This window comes from Lissotriton vulgaris, chromosome 9, assembly GCF_964263255.1.
Source record: "Lissotriton vulgaris chromosome 9, aLisVul1.2, whole genome shotgun sequence".
Taxonomy (NCBI): domain Eukaryota; kingdom Metazoa; phylum Chordata; class Amphibia; order Caudata; family Salamandridae; genus Lissotriton; species Lissotriton vulgaris.
This window is the reverse complement of record NC_141697.1, coordinates 8,219,862-8,238,301: the sequence shown is the minus strand read 5'-3', so window position 1 is coordinate 8,238,301 and position 18,440 is coordinate 8,219,862. Positions and strand designations below refer to the sequence as shown.

General features: G+C 46.6%; 1 protein-coding gene across 1 annotated transcript in view; it reads left to right on the top strand.

Annotated features, from left to right (window-relative positions):
• Positions 1 to 18,440, top strand: part of LOC147689525 (glutamate carboxypeptidase 2-like) — a 442,929-nt gene that overhangs the window by 295,207 nt on the left and 129,282 nt on the right. Inside the window, exon 13 of the mRNA XM_086936914.1 lies at positions 13,837 to 13,937. Coding sequence (XP_086793040.1) covers positions 13,837 to 13,937 — 101 coding nt within the window. The remainder of the gene's footprint in view (positions 1 to 13,836; positions 13,938 to 18,440) is intronic.

Below are 18,440 nucleotides of genomic sequence, written 5' to 3'. Positions count from 1 at the left end.
CCCCCGGTCTTCAGGACTGTCACCGCAGTCCCCGCCGCCTCGATTTCTCAGCTTCAGATCCTTCCGCCAGTGGGCACCAAGGCAGCTCAATGTCGCCGTCCGGAGTTGCCCGGCTGCTCCGCCGCCATTTTCTTCTCACTCTCGGCGACACCTCAGCCGTCGCCCAACTGGGTCTCCACGGGGCCAGCAGTCCCCCGACCACCTTCCATCAACGCCCAGTGGACCCCCTACACTTCGTAGGGCAGGAGCGTCGACCACGGGTCGCCCAGGGTGCTGAAATCAGGAGAATTAGCGGGATTCCGCGCGGAGCTGCGAGCTCACGCCGCCATCCCGATCGGCGTCCAAGCCACGCTCCCATCAAATCAAACATCACAAGAGATATAAGAGCAAACAGGAAAATCAATATGCAGAATTAATTTTAAAAAACTCAGTAACGACCATCAAATAGTAGTTAAAACATCTGATAAAGGTGGCAATATTGTGATTTGGCCACAGAAAGAATACATTGCGGAGGCACATAGATATTTACGCGATCCACTGTGCTATGAAAAATCAACAGCCAAACAATATAATGCAGCAAGAGAAGGCCTGAAAAAGTTACTTTTCAAATGAAAAAGAGAAGGCATGATCTCTACTGAAGAATTCCGCTTTCTGCACATTGAGCATCCTGTGATGCCCAGACTGTACCTCATACCCAAAGTTCATAAAAAGATAGGTACGGTCTCAGGGAGGCCGATAATATCAGCCATCCAATGTATAGGAGATAATATTACAAAATATATTGCCTTTTTTTACGGGATTAAGTGAAGAAGCTTCCAACTTACATCGAGGACACAGGAGATTTTCTCAAAAAAATCAACAATGTCCCATGGTCAGCGGATTCGATATTTATTACTCTGGATATCGAATCCCTTTATACCAGCATAGAACATACTACAGGGCTAATAGCACTGGAATATTTTTGAGTACTAGGCCGTCGGAGTGCTATAACCATAACAAGATGTTTGTAGAGCTGGTATCTTGGTGTTTAAACAACAACTATTTCCTGTTTGGTAATTACATTTTTTGCAGAACAGAGGTGTTGCGGTGGGAGCATGCTTCTCCCCCAGCTATGCATGCTTGCACGTGGGCTGGTGGGAGGAGCAGGTCCTCAAACACACTCACAGCACGATATTTTCTAATCATGTTCTAAAATGGATGAGGTATATCGATGATGTTTTTATTATATGGAAAGGGGATGAACAAAGTGCTATTGATTTTATTGATGTAATTAATATTAATCATGTGAACTTGATATTTACATCTCAGATAAGCAAGGACAGTGTAGATTTCCTAGATGTCATGAATTTTACACGTGAGGGTAAGATAGCAACTACCTTACACAGAAAAAGCATTGCTGGCAATTCCATGTTGCATGCCAGTAGTGCTCACCCCAGACATGTGATAAATAACATCCCATGTGGTGAACTATTGGGTTTGAAGAGAATTTGCAGTCCCGAGGAAGATCTGGGTTGGTGTACAGAACAAGCACTTATTAGATTTAAACAAAGAGGCTACAGTAAATCTATTTTGAATGAGGCAGCGAAAAAGATAAATGCCAAATCTAAGGGTTCCAGATTTACAGACACTGAGGCTGACAACTCTGCTAATGAGGAGAATGATAACAACTCTGTTCCCAGGTTAGTGACAACTTTTAACAAACAAGAAAGGAAAATTAGAGTCATCATTACACGCAGTTGGCCGATACTCTTCACTGATGGGGTTCTGGCCCCTAGACTCCCCGCTTGTCCAACCATTACTTACAGAAAGGGACCCTCGATGAGGACCCAAATTGCCAAGAGTAGTCCTGAACTAGAGAAAGGAAAGATGTGGTTACATCCCCGGCCGGGGTTTGTCAAATATTCCAGCTGCAGGGCTTGCAAGTTTGGAATTAATACTACCTAATATGCCACCCCCTTCAGTCCAGATATGATCACCATCAAAGTTACAGCTGCAGGACAGACTGTGCAGTTTACGTTCTGACATGCACCTGTGACTTGCGATATGTGGGCAGCACTAAGCTACAGGAGCATGTCAGAATCCTTCAGCATCTACGAGCTATTGTGAATAACGATAACTTGTATCCTGTAGTAAGACATTTCAAGCAAAGACACAACAATGATTTACAATGTTTGAAATATTTTGTTATAACAGCAATTCCCAAACCTCGTAGAGGGGGTGATAGAGACAAGATGTTGAGAAGGATAAAATCCAGAATAATACTCGAACTGGATAGCAAATTCACGAATGGTTTGAATAATACGGAAGACTTACATCACTTCCTATAATGAATAGAATTAGTATCACACTATATTCATATACTGGTCCTTTTTTGAGGTCAGATTGGCGTTCCATCTAGGGTCAGTGAGGCCTCCTTGCAGCATGATTGTTTTTAACCACTTCCATGCTTGTGACAAGGTCAACTCGTCATGGGTTTTACCTGCGCTGTGCTTATGACGAGTTGACCTTGTCACATAACATGGGATTTTTAAAAAATGCAGCGAAGGACAGGAATATATGGCAGCATCGATCAGGTTAAATAACACTTTATTTCTATTTTTCCACGTAGGTTTTTGTCTGATTTAGCACTAGCACTTTATATACTAACATTTTTCAGGTGTAATATTTGAATCTGGTCAAGTTATATTTAATATTATATCTTAGCAACTGCTGCATGATATCAGAGGGTATTGTAGGATCTGGGGTCACCAGTCCCCCGGGGGTAGCCTGGCACAAGCAGGTAGGCACCCGAAAGCTCAGGTGTTAAGTGACTACACAGCACACACATCCACTGAGACATTAAATGCACGCAATGATTGAGTCCACACCACTGAGTTGTGATTTGACACAATATGCTTTTGTGTGGAATAAAATGCAGCGTAGTCAATCACTCAATACCTTCACTTAGTAAAGCATTTCATCAGGGGTGCAATTCCATAATCACTGTAACCTTACACCATAACTATTTCCTTAAATAAACAACCCCTGCAGTATAGCACTTTAGGCATTTGGGCAACAGTTCCTTAGATAAGAATAAACATTTCATCAGGCCAACTTAAACATTTCATTCTCTGTAGAAGGCAGTTCCTTTAGACAGCTGTAGGCCTTGAGTCAACAGCTTCTTTTTACAGTCCTAAACACTTTAGTGTAAATCCGGCAACATTTTATTAGGCTAAGACCCCCAAGCATTTGGTAAAAATATGCATTTCATTAAACATATAAAACTTGGTTTAGGCATATAAATCATTTCCTTGGGGCCACCAAAACATTCTACATCCCCCCCCAGGGCCTTTCTGATAGGAGGGGTCTCTGTAGGCCGCTCAATAGGGCCTTTCCAATATCCTGGCCCAGTTCAGAGTGCCTGCCGGGGCCAAGTAGGGCCAATGGGGCGCAGTCACCAGTTTTTCCCAGGGAGGGGCGAACTCCGGGCCTCCCGGGGCCTTCCGCCCTCCTCCCTTGGGGGTTTCCTGACTTTTCGGCTGTAATTAAGACCCACGGGGCTCAGCAACAGTTCCCTCCCCCTGCCCCAAGGGGAGGGGCCATCTCGAGGCCTCCCTCCTTCCCCGGGGGTTACCTTTAAATCTTCGGCCCTCCGGGGCCCTTGCGTAGGTGTGTGTAGTAGCGCGCTCTAGTGTACGCACGTCACGTGGGCCACGTGACGTGCCACGCCCGCGCAAGGCTACGCGCGCAGCGTAAATGTTTGGCGCACAGAGCCGTTAGTGGCAGTTGAGGCTCGCGCTCTTTAGAGATAGACGTGTCTAATAAAGTAAGGTTAAACTACAAACAAGGTTGCAGCGTCATCATTGCTGGGGGAAACGACGACATTACAATGGCGACGAGGGTGGGATAGCCGATCCCCACCCCCACAGTGAACACCGACGGCAACCACCTAGCAGGCACCCTGAAGAGCGCGGCAGGGCCAAACAACCCGAAGTTCCCCAGAGGTCGAAAACGGCGCAAGCTGAAGAAGACACGGCAAGCAGTAAGCCAAACAAGGTCAGCGTCCACCTAGTCAAACAAACAGCTGGATACCCTGGTAAAGAGCGAGGGGGCTGACGCAGGTAGTCCCCAGGACCACGCATATAAGGTAAAACAAGACAGCGCGCCGGGAAGCCCCAAAGGCCAAACGAGCCACCAGCCCACGATCAAGAGCGAAAGAATGAGCGTGCAAACAGGATATGCGACAGCGCCGGTGCAGTTCCTGCCCAGACCGGGAGAACCGTGGATGAAGTGGGAGGACTGGAGAGAGTACATCGACAACTTCATCGGTGTTCTGGAAGACGAGAGTGAAGAGACATTCAAACTATCGAGGGAGAAACGCATCTTGCTATTGAACTTAGGCCCTGAAGGGTTGAGAGTCTACAAAAGCCTGGTGCCGAAGCAAAGGAACAGCACGGACGATGATGTGTACGTTCATGCAATCGACGACCTAAACGAACATTTCAGACCAGCGGTGTGTGTGTCGGTGGACAGATTTAACTTCCAACAAAGAAAGCAACGCCCTGGGGAGACAGTAGAGGAGTACGTGGCAGCATTAAAACGGCTTGCGGCCACGTGCAAGTATGACAACTGGGAGGAAGAATTTATAAAGGACCAAGTGGTGATGCACACCACATGCACTTCCGTACAAGACAAACTGTGGGCCAGTGGAGAAACCACCCTGAAAGACGTAATGGTCATTGTCAAGAGGGCAGAACTGGCGAGGAGGTGTGCGGACGCAACAAAGAAAGAGACGGCGTCCAGCGTCATAGTAAACAAGGTGGACGAGGAAGAGTCCCGTAAGGACCACCAGACAAAAAGGACAGCAGACAAGAGTAACACCAGGTGGAGCAGCAATGACGGTCCGCCAGGAAGGCAAGCGGGAACCAACCTGAAACCATGCTACAGGTGCGGAAACTGGGCACACGAAGCGCACGATAGGAAATGTCCTGCGTTTCGCGCCAAATGCATGTACTGTGGAATAATCGGTCACTTCGAGAAGGTGTGCAGGAAAAAAGCCTCCAAAAGCATAGTGAAATTAATCAGCCATGACAGCGATACCCAGGAGGAGGCGCCGGAGGAAGATGTGGTCACGGTGCTATGCATATATGACCAGGTACTGGGAGTGGATGGACAAATAATGAGCATAGATGGCAAAAGGACCATGAAACCTGTTTTGGAGATGGCCATAGGAGGAATCACGATCAGCGTAGTAGCCGATACCGGCTCACCGTACACCATTGTCCAGAGGGCAGTGTGGGAAGAGAAGTTTGCACCACGACTAGGCCCGGAACTGGAAAGACTGGACATCCGCCCAGTCACGTACAACGGGGACCGCATACCAATGGCGGGCTTCTGGCCACTGAAATTCGAGTTCCGGGGCCGATCGGCCTATTGCAAGCTTTATGTATCAGAGAAGGGTCCCTCTGTGCTCGGTGGCTGGACCAGGGCGATCTAGGCATCAAGTTGGATCCTGGAGGCAAGGAACAGATCTTGTTAACTGAACAGGGAACATGGCCAGACCTGGACAGATGGAGGAAAACATTCCCCAGGGTGTTTGGAGGCACAGTGGGGAAGCTAGAGAAATTCTCACACAAAATCATCCTGAAAGACAAGGCAGTACCCGTGGCTCACAGGGCCAGGAATATCCCCATCGCGGTACGAGAGGCGGTCCAAGAAGAACTCCAGGACCTGGAAAGGAAAGGGATCATCGAGCCCATCACATGCGCGGAATGGCTGGCGCCATTGGTGGTAGTCAAAAAAACAAACGGAAAGGTCAGGTTGTGCGTGGACCTTAGGGAGCTCAATAAGAAAATTGTGGTGGAAAAGTTCCCTCTGCCAAGAATTGAGGAGATGCTGGCCAGCACCCGGGGCATCAAATGGTACTCCACCATTGATCTGACTTCTGCCTACCACCAAATTGCCCTACATCCGGAGAGCCGCCATCTTACATCGTTTATCACTCCGTTTGGGTGTTACCAATTCCGCCGCATGCCATTTGGGTTAGCCTCAGCAGCTGCGATCTTCCAAAAGTTAATGCACCAGCTCTTCCAGAAAACCACCGGTGTCCAGTACTTCCAGGACGACATCCTGGTGATGGGCCGAGACAAGCCGGACCATGACGCAAAACTGGAAAGGGTATTACAGATCTTGGAAGGGAAAGGCCTCACAGCGGAATGGTCCAAGTGTCGCATCGGAATGGCGTCAGTAACATACCTGGGACATGAAATAGGGGTGGAAGAAGTAACCCCAAAGGCTGAAAACGTCAAGGCAATCCCTCGATGCACCCCCACCTACCAATAAAGACGAAGTCAGATCATTTCTCGGCATGGCCGAATACTATGGAAAATTTGTGCAACATTTCGCCTCGAGGACCCACCACATGAGTCAACTGACGAGGGATAACACCGAGTTTCAATGGTCAGAAGAGGCACAGAGTGAATTTGAAGAAGTCAAGACAGCGATCACTGAGGCCATTCCACTCCAAGGGTACGACCCCCAAGGCAGAACAGTTCTGACCACAGATGCCAGTGATAAAGGACTGAGAGCAGTCCTTATGCAGGACAGAGGACAAGGACAGATGGACACCATAAGCTTTGCCTCACGCACACTGTCGGACACTGAGAAGCGGTACAGCGTAATTGAGAAGGAGATGCTGGCAGTGGTGTGGGCCACATCGAGATTCAGACAGTTTCTGTGGGGCACACGTTTCCTATTGAGAACAGACCACAAACCCCTGCTAAAGGTGCTGACGTCGATCGGACATGCTGAGGCCACACCAAGGATTTCAAAAATGTCATTGAAATTACTAGAGTTCCGGTATGATGTGGAGCATATACCAGGGAATAAGAATCGAGTGGCAGATTACCTAAGCAGGGCAGCCGCCATGGAATCAAGTGGTGAGAACAATGCAGGAATGGAGGAATGGGTGGCGCTCACAGAGGACCAGGAGGCCTCCATCAGTCTCCCAGAATGGAAACAGGCATATGACGAGGATGTGGCGTTGAAGGAGGTGAAGAAGTTCGTTACTCAAGGGTGGCCCGAGAAGAGAACACTCGGAGGGGAACTCAGACCCTACTACGAAATCAGAGAAGAACTGTTGATAGATGACAAGGGAGTGTTTGTGCACAGGGGTGAGAAGGTAATACCACCCGCGAACCTCATCAAAAGACTGTTAGATACACTCCATGAGGGACACCTTGGGTTCTGCAAATTAAGATTGAGGACCAGACAAGACTACTGGTGGCCGGGAATGGACTTGAGAGCGGAAAGACATGTAAGGAACTGCAACAGATGCCAAGGAGCCGATAAAGCCCTTAAACCGCTCCACCCCGAACTGGGTAAGTTCGAACTACCAAAGAACCCCTGGGAAGAACTGAGTGTGGACATCCTGGGCCCGGTTCTGGACATACGAGGCGTCCAAAAGTACGTGTGTGTCATGGTGGACCGGTACTCGAAATGGCCTGAGATAACAATAGGAGAAACCATGGACGCGGATACCATCATCAAGTTCCTAGCAGACACATTCGTGAGGGAAGGCATTCCCAAGACGGTGCTTAGTGACAATGGGCCCCAGTTCAAGTCAGAGAAGTGGAATAAATTCATGAGCAGGAATGGCATTGTAGCCAAACACACTGCCATCTATCACCCTGCCGGGAACGGCTTAGTGGAGCGGTTCAATAGGGTGGTGATGCGGTCGATCCAAGCCGCCATATCTGACGACAAAGACTGGGAAGTGGAAATTTGGCACATGATCTGGGCCTACAGAATCACGCCCACAAGCACGGGCTACAGCCCGTTTCAGATATTGAGAGGACGCGAACCATTTACACAAGACAACAGAGTGTGGAAGGAAAAAATGGTCACCAGTGAATGGTCACCCGCTGTGGTGCGAGCCAACCTTGAGAGGGCCCAAGCAGTCTACACTAAACATTACGACCGCAGGCGGAATGTACGGAGTACTGGCCTGGAGGAAGGAGAATGGGTGTGAGTGAGGTTGGCCAATGCGCAGAGGAAGGGGGTGAGCAAATACAGCAAGCCCATGCAAGTGAAGGAAGTCCTGGGCAGGGCAGCCTTGCTGAGCGACGGAAATGTGTGGTCGCAGGACCGCATGGCAAGGTGTAACAAGATCTTGAGCTGGGACCAAAGAACCACAGACTTTGGTGAGGAAGAGACTGAGTCGGTTGAGCAGGAGCCCCCAGAGACAGCCTTTGAGGAGAATGGAGAAGGCTCACAAGAACTAGAGACAGTGGTACATGATCAGGAGCAGAGGGCAGGAGGATGTCGAAGAGAAAGAGAAGAAGGCGCGGCCGCGCAGGAGTTTGAAGGAAGCAACGAAAGTGAGAACGCCAACACCCCAGTAAGACTGACCCGCAGGGGCAGGGTGGTGGTTAAGCCGGCCAGATTCAGAGACTATGAATTGAACAGTGGACTATGAGTAACTATCTGTACATTGGAAAAAAGGGGCGATATGTAGTAGCGCGCTCTAGTCTACGCACGTCACGTGGGCCACGTGACGTGCCACGCCCGCGCAAGGCTGCGCGCGCTGTGTAAAGGTTTGGCGCACAGAGCCGTTAGTGGCAGTTGAGGCTCGGCGCTCTTTAGAGATAGACGTGTCTAATAAAGTAAGGTTAAACTACAAACAAGGTTGCAGCGTCATCATTGCTGGGGGAAACGACGACATTACAGTGTGCAGCCTGGGGGAGGCTCGTGCTCTTCTTAGAGCCCTCCGGGGTATAGTGGACCGTCAGGGGAGGCCCGCGCTGCTCCCGCTCTCTTCTTGGAGGCCTCCCGGTAGCCCCGATGTTGCTCCAGTCTCTTGGAGTCTCTCATGGGCCGGGAGCCAATAGCAGGCCTGGTTTGGGATCACAGCGCGGCCGACGAGGGGTTGAGACTGGGGAACCAATCAGTGTGGGCCGAGGCGGGTCCTCGGCCCACACTGATTGGTGTTTTTACACTTATTCATTATAAGCATTTATGCAGCAAGTGATTTTGGCAAACACTTTCCACAAAACGTTTCAACCGCGGATTAGACAATCCTGAGAAGAGCTGATTCAACATTATACTGTGGTTTATGTTTTCATATTGTTTTGCGACATTGGCACATGACCTAGTACAGCATTCAAGCAGAAATCTGCGGACACTAATACCCGGGAGTGTACTGAGCTTATCATAAATATGGATTGTTGTTCAATGTACGACTGACCAGCTTTTTCACATTGATATGTGTATTTTATAGTATTTTGTCTATGTCCTTTTATCATGTGGAGAGCACATAGCATATTTAAAAACATGGCGAGCTTTACCTGACTATCCGCAAGCAAGGACATTCCTGTCCGAAACACGTCAGATTGCAGCTCTTAAATAAATAACTTCAGTGCCTATATCTGGAAGATTTGTGTCGTCTCTGTTAGCCTCATACTCTGTGGAAATGCGGAGACTTCATTTGTTTGTTGCATATATATATATATATATATATATATATATATATATATATATATATATATATATATATATATATATATATATATATATATATATATATATATATGAGGCATTTTGAATCAGACCATAATTCCAATCCAGTTCATCTCACATATTTTGCAGTAGATACAGTTTGGCCCATGAAAAGAGGTGGCAATCGAGATGCGAGGCTTCGTTTACTCGAAACCAGATATATTCTGGAAATGAATAGCAAGCAACCGCATGGGCTAAACGCAACTGAAGATTTATACACATGTCTGTAAGTGATCAGAACCACTTTATATCTTTGAGCATATGCTTTATACTAGAAGGAAGAGACTCAACAACAAGACTGAAGGGTATGTTTAAAATGACAACCTGGTTTAGGATAGCATATAGCTCTGTAAGTTAGAAATATACTATCAGTAATGTCATAGAGAATGTGGTTACTATTACTTTGAAGCAGGGATTTTTCAAACATGAAATGTGAAAATACATATATATATTTAATTTTTTGTTTGTGCTAACTGCTCTGTCTGCGAGAAATTCATTCTAAAGGAACATCTGGTTCAGCAATATATTCTGCTTTTTCTTACTGTATGTATTTTTGAGAGCAACATCATTCAAAGAGGGCAACCTTGGATGGCTATCCATGGAACTTTTGTTAAATCAATATCAATAGAATGACTATTTTTTAATCAGCACTTACACATGAAAAATAAGAAAAGAAAAAATATAATTATGCACTCACTGTTTTGTGCTCACATGAGCTCTATTCTTTCTAACAATATTTGATGCTGCTCACTTGGGCTTTATTCAAAATATTTTGATGTTGTGCACACCGTATCAGAGAGTGAGCAGAGCAACCTGTGATTAGTATGAATTGAGTAGGGGATTCAAATATGTTCCCACTTCACGTTACTAAAGTATTTATACAATTGTAAAAAGATAAAATGTGATACCAGGTTGTTTTTTTAAAATATTTAAATACTTATTTATTTATATATTTTTTATACCTTGTACGGTTTCACAAATGGAATGTATAATGCAATAGTATTTCTTGCATTCAAGCATGTGAAACAAAGTATTTTTTCCATGTTGTTTACTTCTTGTAAAAAAATAACGCGCGCATTGGCACTTTAAATCTCGGCACTTGCTCTCAGCAACTCGCCATGTGACCAAGCTTTGCAAGAGGCGAAACGCGTAATGGCGGCGGCAGGCTTGCTGGAGAATAAAGACTTCAATTGAGCACTTAATCTGGGTCTGTTCCTTCGTCATTTCAAGTTGTGTGCTGGGGCGGCTGCTTCAGCCAGTGTGACGAATTTACGTTCATATATATATATATATTTATATATATATATATATATGTATATATATAGATAGATAGATAGATAGATAGATAGATAGATAGATAGATAGATAGAGATATATATATTTAATATTAGTGGTTTGTTATAGATGTTTATTTATAATCATATAGACACGTTTTTATGCATGTAAGTTTAGATAAGTATACATTTATTGTTATTATTAAATGTTACTTACTTTTATGGAATCTACATTATATTATAGTTCGGTTTTAGTTTCTATTTTAAACTGTATATTAATGCTAGAAATTGTATTTTTGTCATTTTGTTAAGGATATTAGTGTAAATTATATTTTTTATTACATATCTTTGTGCTTACCTTTTTAGGTATAGGAAAATGATTTTATGTCAACAATATATTTGAGACGGTATTCGCGTGTCACAATATTCTTTAACTGATCCCCTTCATCTTCAGCTTATTCACCAAAGTTGCCTGTGTCAATAGGTAGACGTGACGTATAGTCAGCAGTGCATTTACCACTTTCAGTAGCAAATTTCACTTTGAAGTTGTATTCTCAAAGCTTTGAGTGAAAGTGAGCTCTGCAAGCAGTAGATAAGGAGCACCAGATCCAAGTCTACTGCCAAATGACAGTATGTTTACTAGAGGTTTGTGATTAGTTTTCAAAACAAACAACTTTGGGTCCCTGTACATAGGTTTTGAAATGAATGATGGCCCAGACACACTCTGGAGGCTTGTTTTCGATTTCAATGTGTTAGGATCCAATGGGACAGAGAGCCCCTGATAAAAACACCACAATTTGTTTACTGGCTGTTTGGGACAAAACACAACCTAGACAATGAGCACTGGCATCAACAATGATTTCACAAGCTTTGCCAATACAAAAGAGGGTCAGAGCAGAAGCAGTGGCAGACCTGATGTTGTTGAAAGATTATTATTACTGGACTTCCCATACAAGTTTCTGATCTTTGTAAAGTAATTTTTGCAAAGGTTCCACTTTGCCTGCAAAAAAACATGTTTTTTTAAATTTACTGTAATGTTCACAAATATCATTGAATGATAATGTGCTCTTGGGATCAGTTATAGAGGCATTCAATATAGCATTATGTAATCAACAAGCATAGGGGTATACCCAAATAACCCTCCCACACCTGGGTAAAGGACACAAAACTGCAAAAAACAGAAAATGGTCGGGAGGGATCAATCTCACAATCCTTAGGAGTTAAGGGACTGTAAATTCTCTTATACTAGGAACAACATTCTCAGCATTAGTTATATTCTCGCTACACAATGATCACATACCTAGTCATAACCATGATTAGCAATTTTAGAAATTTTATTTAAAGTAATCTTTGATGCAAAGCAATATTTTTATGTAATACTGTTAACAATTTTGTGTGAGTCATTATCTTTGGTAAATACTGCAATGTCATCCTGGAAGAATTTGAAGCAGGTATCAATGTCTTTGATTATGTGAAACATGGCTCCTTGAAAGATGAATATGGTGCAAGCCAAAAGGCATATGCTTAAAGCAAAATAACATAAATGGAACAATGAATGTTGTTAAGAGTCTAGAATCCTGCATCAACCTGGTGATATGCAAATCTCAAAACCAATTTGGATAATATTGTAACACTGCATAGAATTCAGTTCATTTGTGTTTGGCAGGGGATGGTTATCAATGAAAATGGTCCTGTTTAGAACTCTTAAATCTACAGACAAATGTAAATCATCAATTTATAGTCAGTACAATAGGTGATAGCCACAGGATGATCAGACAATTCAATTATATTTTGTTTCAATATGCAATCCTATACAGCATGCAGTTCTTCCCTCATGTACTTTGGAACACTCCTTAATTCCTGATCCACTGCTTTTGCACTGTCTTGTAGAACATGTATATGTTGAAACCCTGCATGTTTCCCCAAGTTATCATAAAACAATGCAAACTGCTTGGCATTTTGACACCCTGGATTCACATCTTCGAATAGCAGAACATATTCTGGAGCATTAGTATCTAAAATGATCTGCAGTCTGTGTTAGTCACACCAAAAAAACAAACATACTCTTTGACGGTAACATATATTTTTATCCAGCAGGACTTCAGAAGGGACATATCCTATATATAAATAATATGATCTTGAAAATACATTTCTGTAACATCAGGTTCTTGCAGTTCATTTACTGCTTGTCTAAGAGTCCTATCAAACCACTCTGTGATGCTTACTGTTAAAGAGGCACTGATCCCGGGGTGAAGTATTGAGGTTGGGCCCACATGGCTCCAGCAGAGGTTGAAGGGGCACTGATCCTGGGGTGAAGTGTTAGGTTTGTGCCCACATGGTTCCAGCAAGGGTTGAAGAGGTACTGCTCCTAGGGTGAAGTGTTGGGTTTGTGCCCACATGGTTCAAGCACAGGTTGAAGGAGTACTGCTCATAGGGTGAAGTGTTGGGTTTGTGCCCACATGGTTCCAGCACGGGTTGAAGGGGCACTGATCCTAGGGTGAAGTGTTGGGTGTGTGCCCACATGGTTCCAGCACGGGTTGAAGATGAACTGATCCTAGTGAGAAGTGTTGGGTTTGTGCCCACATGGTTACAGCATGGGTTGAAGGGGTACTAATCCTGGAGTGAGGTGTTGGGTTTGTGCCCACATGGTTCCAGCATCGGATGAAGGGGTTCTGATCCTGGAGTGAAGAGTTGGGTTTGTGCCCCCATGTCTCTGGCATGGGTTGAAGGGGTACTGATCCTAGGGTGAAGTGCTGGGTTTGTACCCACATGGTTCCAGCACAGGTTGAAGGGGCACTGATCCATGGGAGAAGTGTTGGGTTTGTGCCCACATGGCTCTGGCACTGATGGAAGGTGCACTGATCCTGGCGTGAAGTGTTGGGTTTGTGCCCACATAATTCTAGCACAGGTTGAAGGAGCATTGGTGCTGGGGTGAATTGCTGGTGTGTCCACACGATAACTTCTTGGGCTTAAGGGACATTAAGCTTGGGTTGCTGGTCTCTTACAGTCTTCCTTTTTTTTCAATGAGGTTGAGAATCCCAACCCATCTGAGGTCGCGGCAGGCAGAAAGACGGTGTTCGACACTTGGCTGGCGAGTACTCCATCGCAATATGACAAGTCTGTCCCAGGGTACGTAGCTTTCTGGTACTTTTCAGTTGGCGGGGCTTCGGCAGTGAAGACCAATATCAATTGAGGGTAGACTAAAATTGAAAGGCACTTAAGTAAAGTCATTCTGTCCTGGTTCAGAATATTATGATTATTTATTTTTTTTATTGGCGTTTTGAATCAACTTACTCATAATTGGCACATCACAGTTAATTTTCCACCCCATCAAGCACCTCCCGCCACTCCGCCCCTCATCCATTTCAGTGATATTGCATACAGCAATTCAACATTGTCCATTCCTAGCCCATCAAACACCAAGTCCCTACATGTGGCATCCTTCAAGGGGGTTCCCTTAGGTCTCAGCGTTGTGCACCACAAGCCGTGGACCACAGGCAACATCCTAGCCAATGTGCCTAGAAGCTTTTCAATCAGTCCCCAATCCCACATCAAATCCATGGTACTTCCTCCATTTCTCCCAGACCTTATGAAACTTTTGGGGGCAGCCCCTAGCTTTATATGTCACTCTTTCTGCCGCCATGTACATGTCCATTCCCCTCTGCCAATCTCCCACCTTTGGAGGTAATAGTGCTCCCCATGCTCATGCTAAATCTCTCTTTGCCACTACTAGCGCCAGCAAGGCAAAGATCAGGTGCGGGCGAGTCAGATCTATCTCAATGGTTATTCCCAGTAACACAAACTTAGGGTCCATCGGTAACATCACCTCCAAAATGTTACTCAGCTCACCCAAGATACGTGTCCAATAAGTGGTTATTATGGGGCACTCCCACAGGGTGTGGAAAAATGTACCCTGGGGGAGTCCGCATCTCAAGCAACAAGGCTCACTAGCCCTGCCTATGCGGTGTATTCTAACCCTGTCATAATAGACCCTGTGCAGTATTTTGTATTGGATGATCACTACCTCCCTGTGGTGCAACAGGGCCGCCTCCCAGTCTACGGTGTCCGTGTTGCCCACGTCCCGCTCCCAGATTGTCCTCAGTTTTCCTAACCCGTCTGGTGCATTATTGTTCAGCGTTTTATAAGTCAAGGATACCAGTTTATTGGGGACCTGTTCTTGTAATAGACAACCCTCCAGGGGGGCATACTCCGGTAGTGGAGATGTTAACACTACCTCAGCCTTCCAGGCATGATGCAAACGCGCATATTTGAAGAACTGCGCTGGGGTCAGCCCATATTCTGCCCTTAGGGAGTCATGCGACTTAAGCTCTCCTTTTACCACTAGGTATCCGAGCGTTGAAATCCCTATGGCGTCCCACCCACCAAAGCCGGTAAGTTTGTGCAGCTCTTTCAGCCACGTACAGGTCCAGATCGGTGTCTGCTTGGTCGGTTTGTGTGTCCATCCCATCATATTATGTTATGTTATGTTATTAGGGGATTTGTATAGCGCTCAGCTACTCAGACAGAGTGTCCCGGCGCCCTGTCCCATATACCTACGGTAATCTGTGTGGCCGGTAGCAGCCGTCGCCTCCCAGTTCCCCCGTATAAATAGTGCAAACTGATGTGGTGTGTCATGGTGGCCCTCTCTAGCCTATAGGTTGGGTGGTCTGCCGGTGCATGTAGCCATTCATTTATCGGTGCGAGATGCTCCGCCCAGTAATAGGCCTCTATATCCAGCAGGGAGATCCCCCCATTGAATTGATTTTATTGGAGTGTAGTTGGGGCTATTCTAGGTTGCTTCCCTAGCCATAGGAGGGTGCGCAGTTCGGCATTAATTGTCTGAAATGTCTGGCGGGGTAGGGGAAAATATTTATTCTGTAGGGTATACAGAAATCATGGTAGTGTAATAATTTTGAACATTGCCGCTCGGCCCAGGATCGTCAGAGGTAGGGACTTCCATCGGAAGGTGTCTTCTGCAAAGTTCTTAATTACCCTAAGTATGTTTTTTTGATAGGAGACTTGTTTGTCGGTTGTCAGGTCGACCCCCAGGTATTTAAATCCAGGCTGGGTGACCTGTAGGGCTCCCGGTAGTGGGGGCCAATCTACTTCCGGGTGTGGGCTATATAGGATCAATTTGTGCCAGTTTATCTTGTAACCTGAGAAGGAGCCATATTTATCTAGAACTTCAAACAGCGCCGGAATCATAATCGTCGGCTGTGTCATGAATAGGAGGATATCGTCTGCATATAACGAAATTTTCTCCTCATGGAGGTCCGCCTGTGTGATTCGGAAGCCGTGCACCCCCTCTGCTTGACAGATATCACATGCCACTATTTTGACTGTGAGGGCGAACAGTAGCGGGGACAGGGGGCACCCCTGGTGAGTCCCCCTCTGAACGGGGAAATCTTCCGACATTACACCATTGATTTGAACACGGTCCCTAGGATCCGTTTACAATAGACCTACCCAGTTTCGTAAATTGGGGCAGACACCGAACTTGATAAATGTCGCTTCCAAAAAGGGCCAGTGGCCCGCATCAAACTCCTTCTCAGCATCTAGGGAGAGGAACATATGTGGGTCTTTCCTGTAGTGCACCCCCATAATCCAGTCATGGGTCCGTCGGAGGTTTTGCTTGTCGCCCTATCCGGTAGGAACCCCGCCTGGTCCTGGTGCACCAATCCGGAGATCACCTGGCGTAAGCGGAGGGCCACAACCGTAGCCAGCAGCTTCCCCTCCACATTGAGGAGAGAGATCGGTCTATATGACTCACAGGCTTCTGGAGGCCTGCGCTATTTATATATCGGTACAATTGTGGCCATTCTCAGATCTGGCAGGAGCTCACCATCTTGGGCTGCGTCTCCATACATCCCCTGAAGGTGGGGAATTAAAAGGTCAGCTCCTTTCTTAAAGAATTCCGCTGGAAGCCCATTTGGGCCTGGAGCCTGGCCTGGAGCCATCCCTGGCCGTAGCCTAGTTATCGCTTCCCTTATTTCCATGGCCGTGATATCGTCCTCAAGGGTTTCTTTCTCTTCCTCAGTTAAGACTTGGGTGTGGATCTCAGCCAGGTAGGCCGCTATGTCGCCAGTATCTCCCAGGTCCCGAGCTGCATAAAAATCCCAGAAATAGGAGGCAATCGCCTGGGCTATATGGGGGTCTCCCCTCTGCAATCATCCCTGCCTATCAGTCACTCCCTCTACCCATCGTGCGTCTCTCTCTCTGCGACTGAGCCAAGCCAGGAGCTTCCCAGATTTGTCCCAGACGTCGTATAACCTGTGCCTGTGCCTCATTGGTGGCCAGGTCCCTATACTGTTGCTGGGCGTCAAGCAGGCGCCGGAGCACCTGTGGTTCTCTGTCAATAAAGTGCTGTTGTTCAAGGCCTAAAATGTTAGTTTCCAGTGCGCAAAACTCCTCCTGGGCTTTCCGTTTTTCCCAGGATACCCTATTCTGTGCCTTATCTCGAAGGACCGTTTTGTAGGCTTCCCATATGGTCACCCCTGACTGCATGGAGCCTAGATTTTTGGCAAAGTAAACCTTTGTATTGGCCCGGAGGCCCCGTAAGATCGTGTGGTTTTGTAGGTCCTATTGTGTCAGTCTCCAGTACCCTGTCTGTGGTCGCGGCCTCCCTCCCAGCCGGACCAGCAAAGGCGAGTGGTCTGAAATACCCCGGCTAGTTACGCAGCTTCGTCTTCAGTTCCTAGGGCGTGTCGGGGAAGGGAGACATAGTCTAGGCGGAATTTACGTTGTGTGCCCCCGAGTAGTACAAATAATTTTTCACGCCGGAATGCAAAAGTCTCCAGACATCCGTCAAACCCATCATTCCTATGGTCCTAGCTAGGGGTGTCGCGTGGGAGCCGTCAAGTCTCGTCCCAGACCGGTCCAGGGGGTGGACATAACATCATTAAAGTCACCTACTATAATATGTAGCGTATCAGACGTGTCCAACAATATTTTTGTTACGCCGGTCAGTGTCCTGGCCTGTAGTTTCGGGGGGGCATAGACCGAGACTAGAGTGATCCGTTGTCTCCTCCATGTTCCTGTCACCCCCACATAGGTCCTCTGTAGATCTACCCAGGTTCGAGTCACAGTAAAGGGTGGGTTTTTTTTCTCAGGATAGCCATCCCCCGTGACCCGGATATGTATCCCGCATGTGCCAGGACTGTGTAGGCTCCTCGTGCCATGAATCCACACTTCGTGTCCTTAAGATGAGTCTCCTGGAGGCAGACTATGTCTGGCTGCAATCGTTTAATATACGTCGTTACCAGCCCTCGTTTTACCTTGTCCCCCAAACCATTGACGTTCCATGTGAGTATCCGACAGGGTCCCGGCTCCCTACTACCCTAGGGGGCATCGTGTGTGTTTACAGCAGTCATATCATAGCAGCAGGTAGATGTGGACCACGGGCGGGTGCGGTGGCTTGTGTGTCCAGTGATGTGGAGCTGTATGCCATATGCTAATCAAACAAGAAACAGAACACAAAACAACTGTCTCATAACCCAAAACCTATTGTAACACCCTCCCTCTCCCAACCCACCCCAACCCCTTCTCCCCAGCGACCCCCTCCCGGCAGCATGACTTGGAGGTAGACTCTAGGGCAGGTGGAGGTCTGTCTCCCTCCCACAGCAAACTCAATCC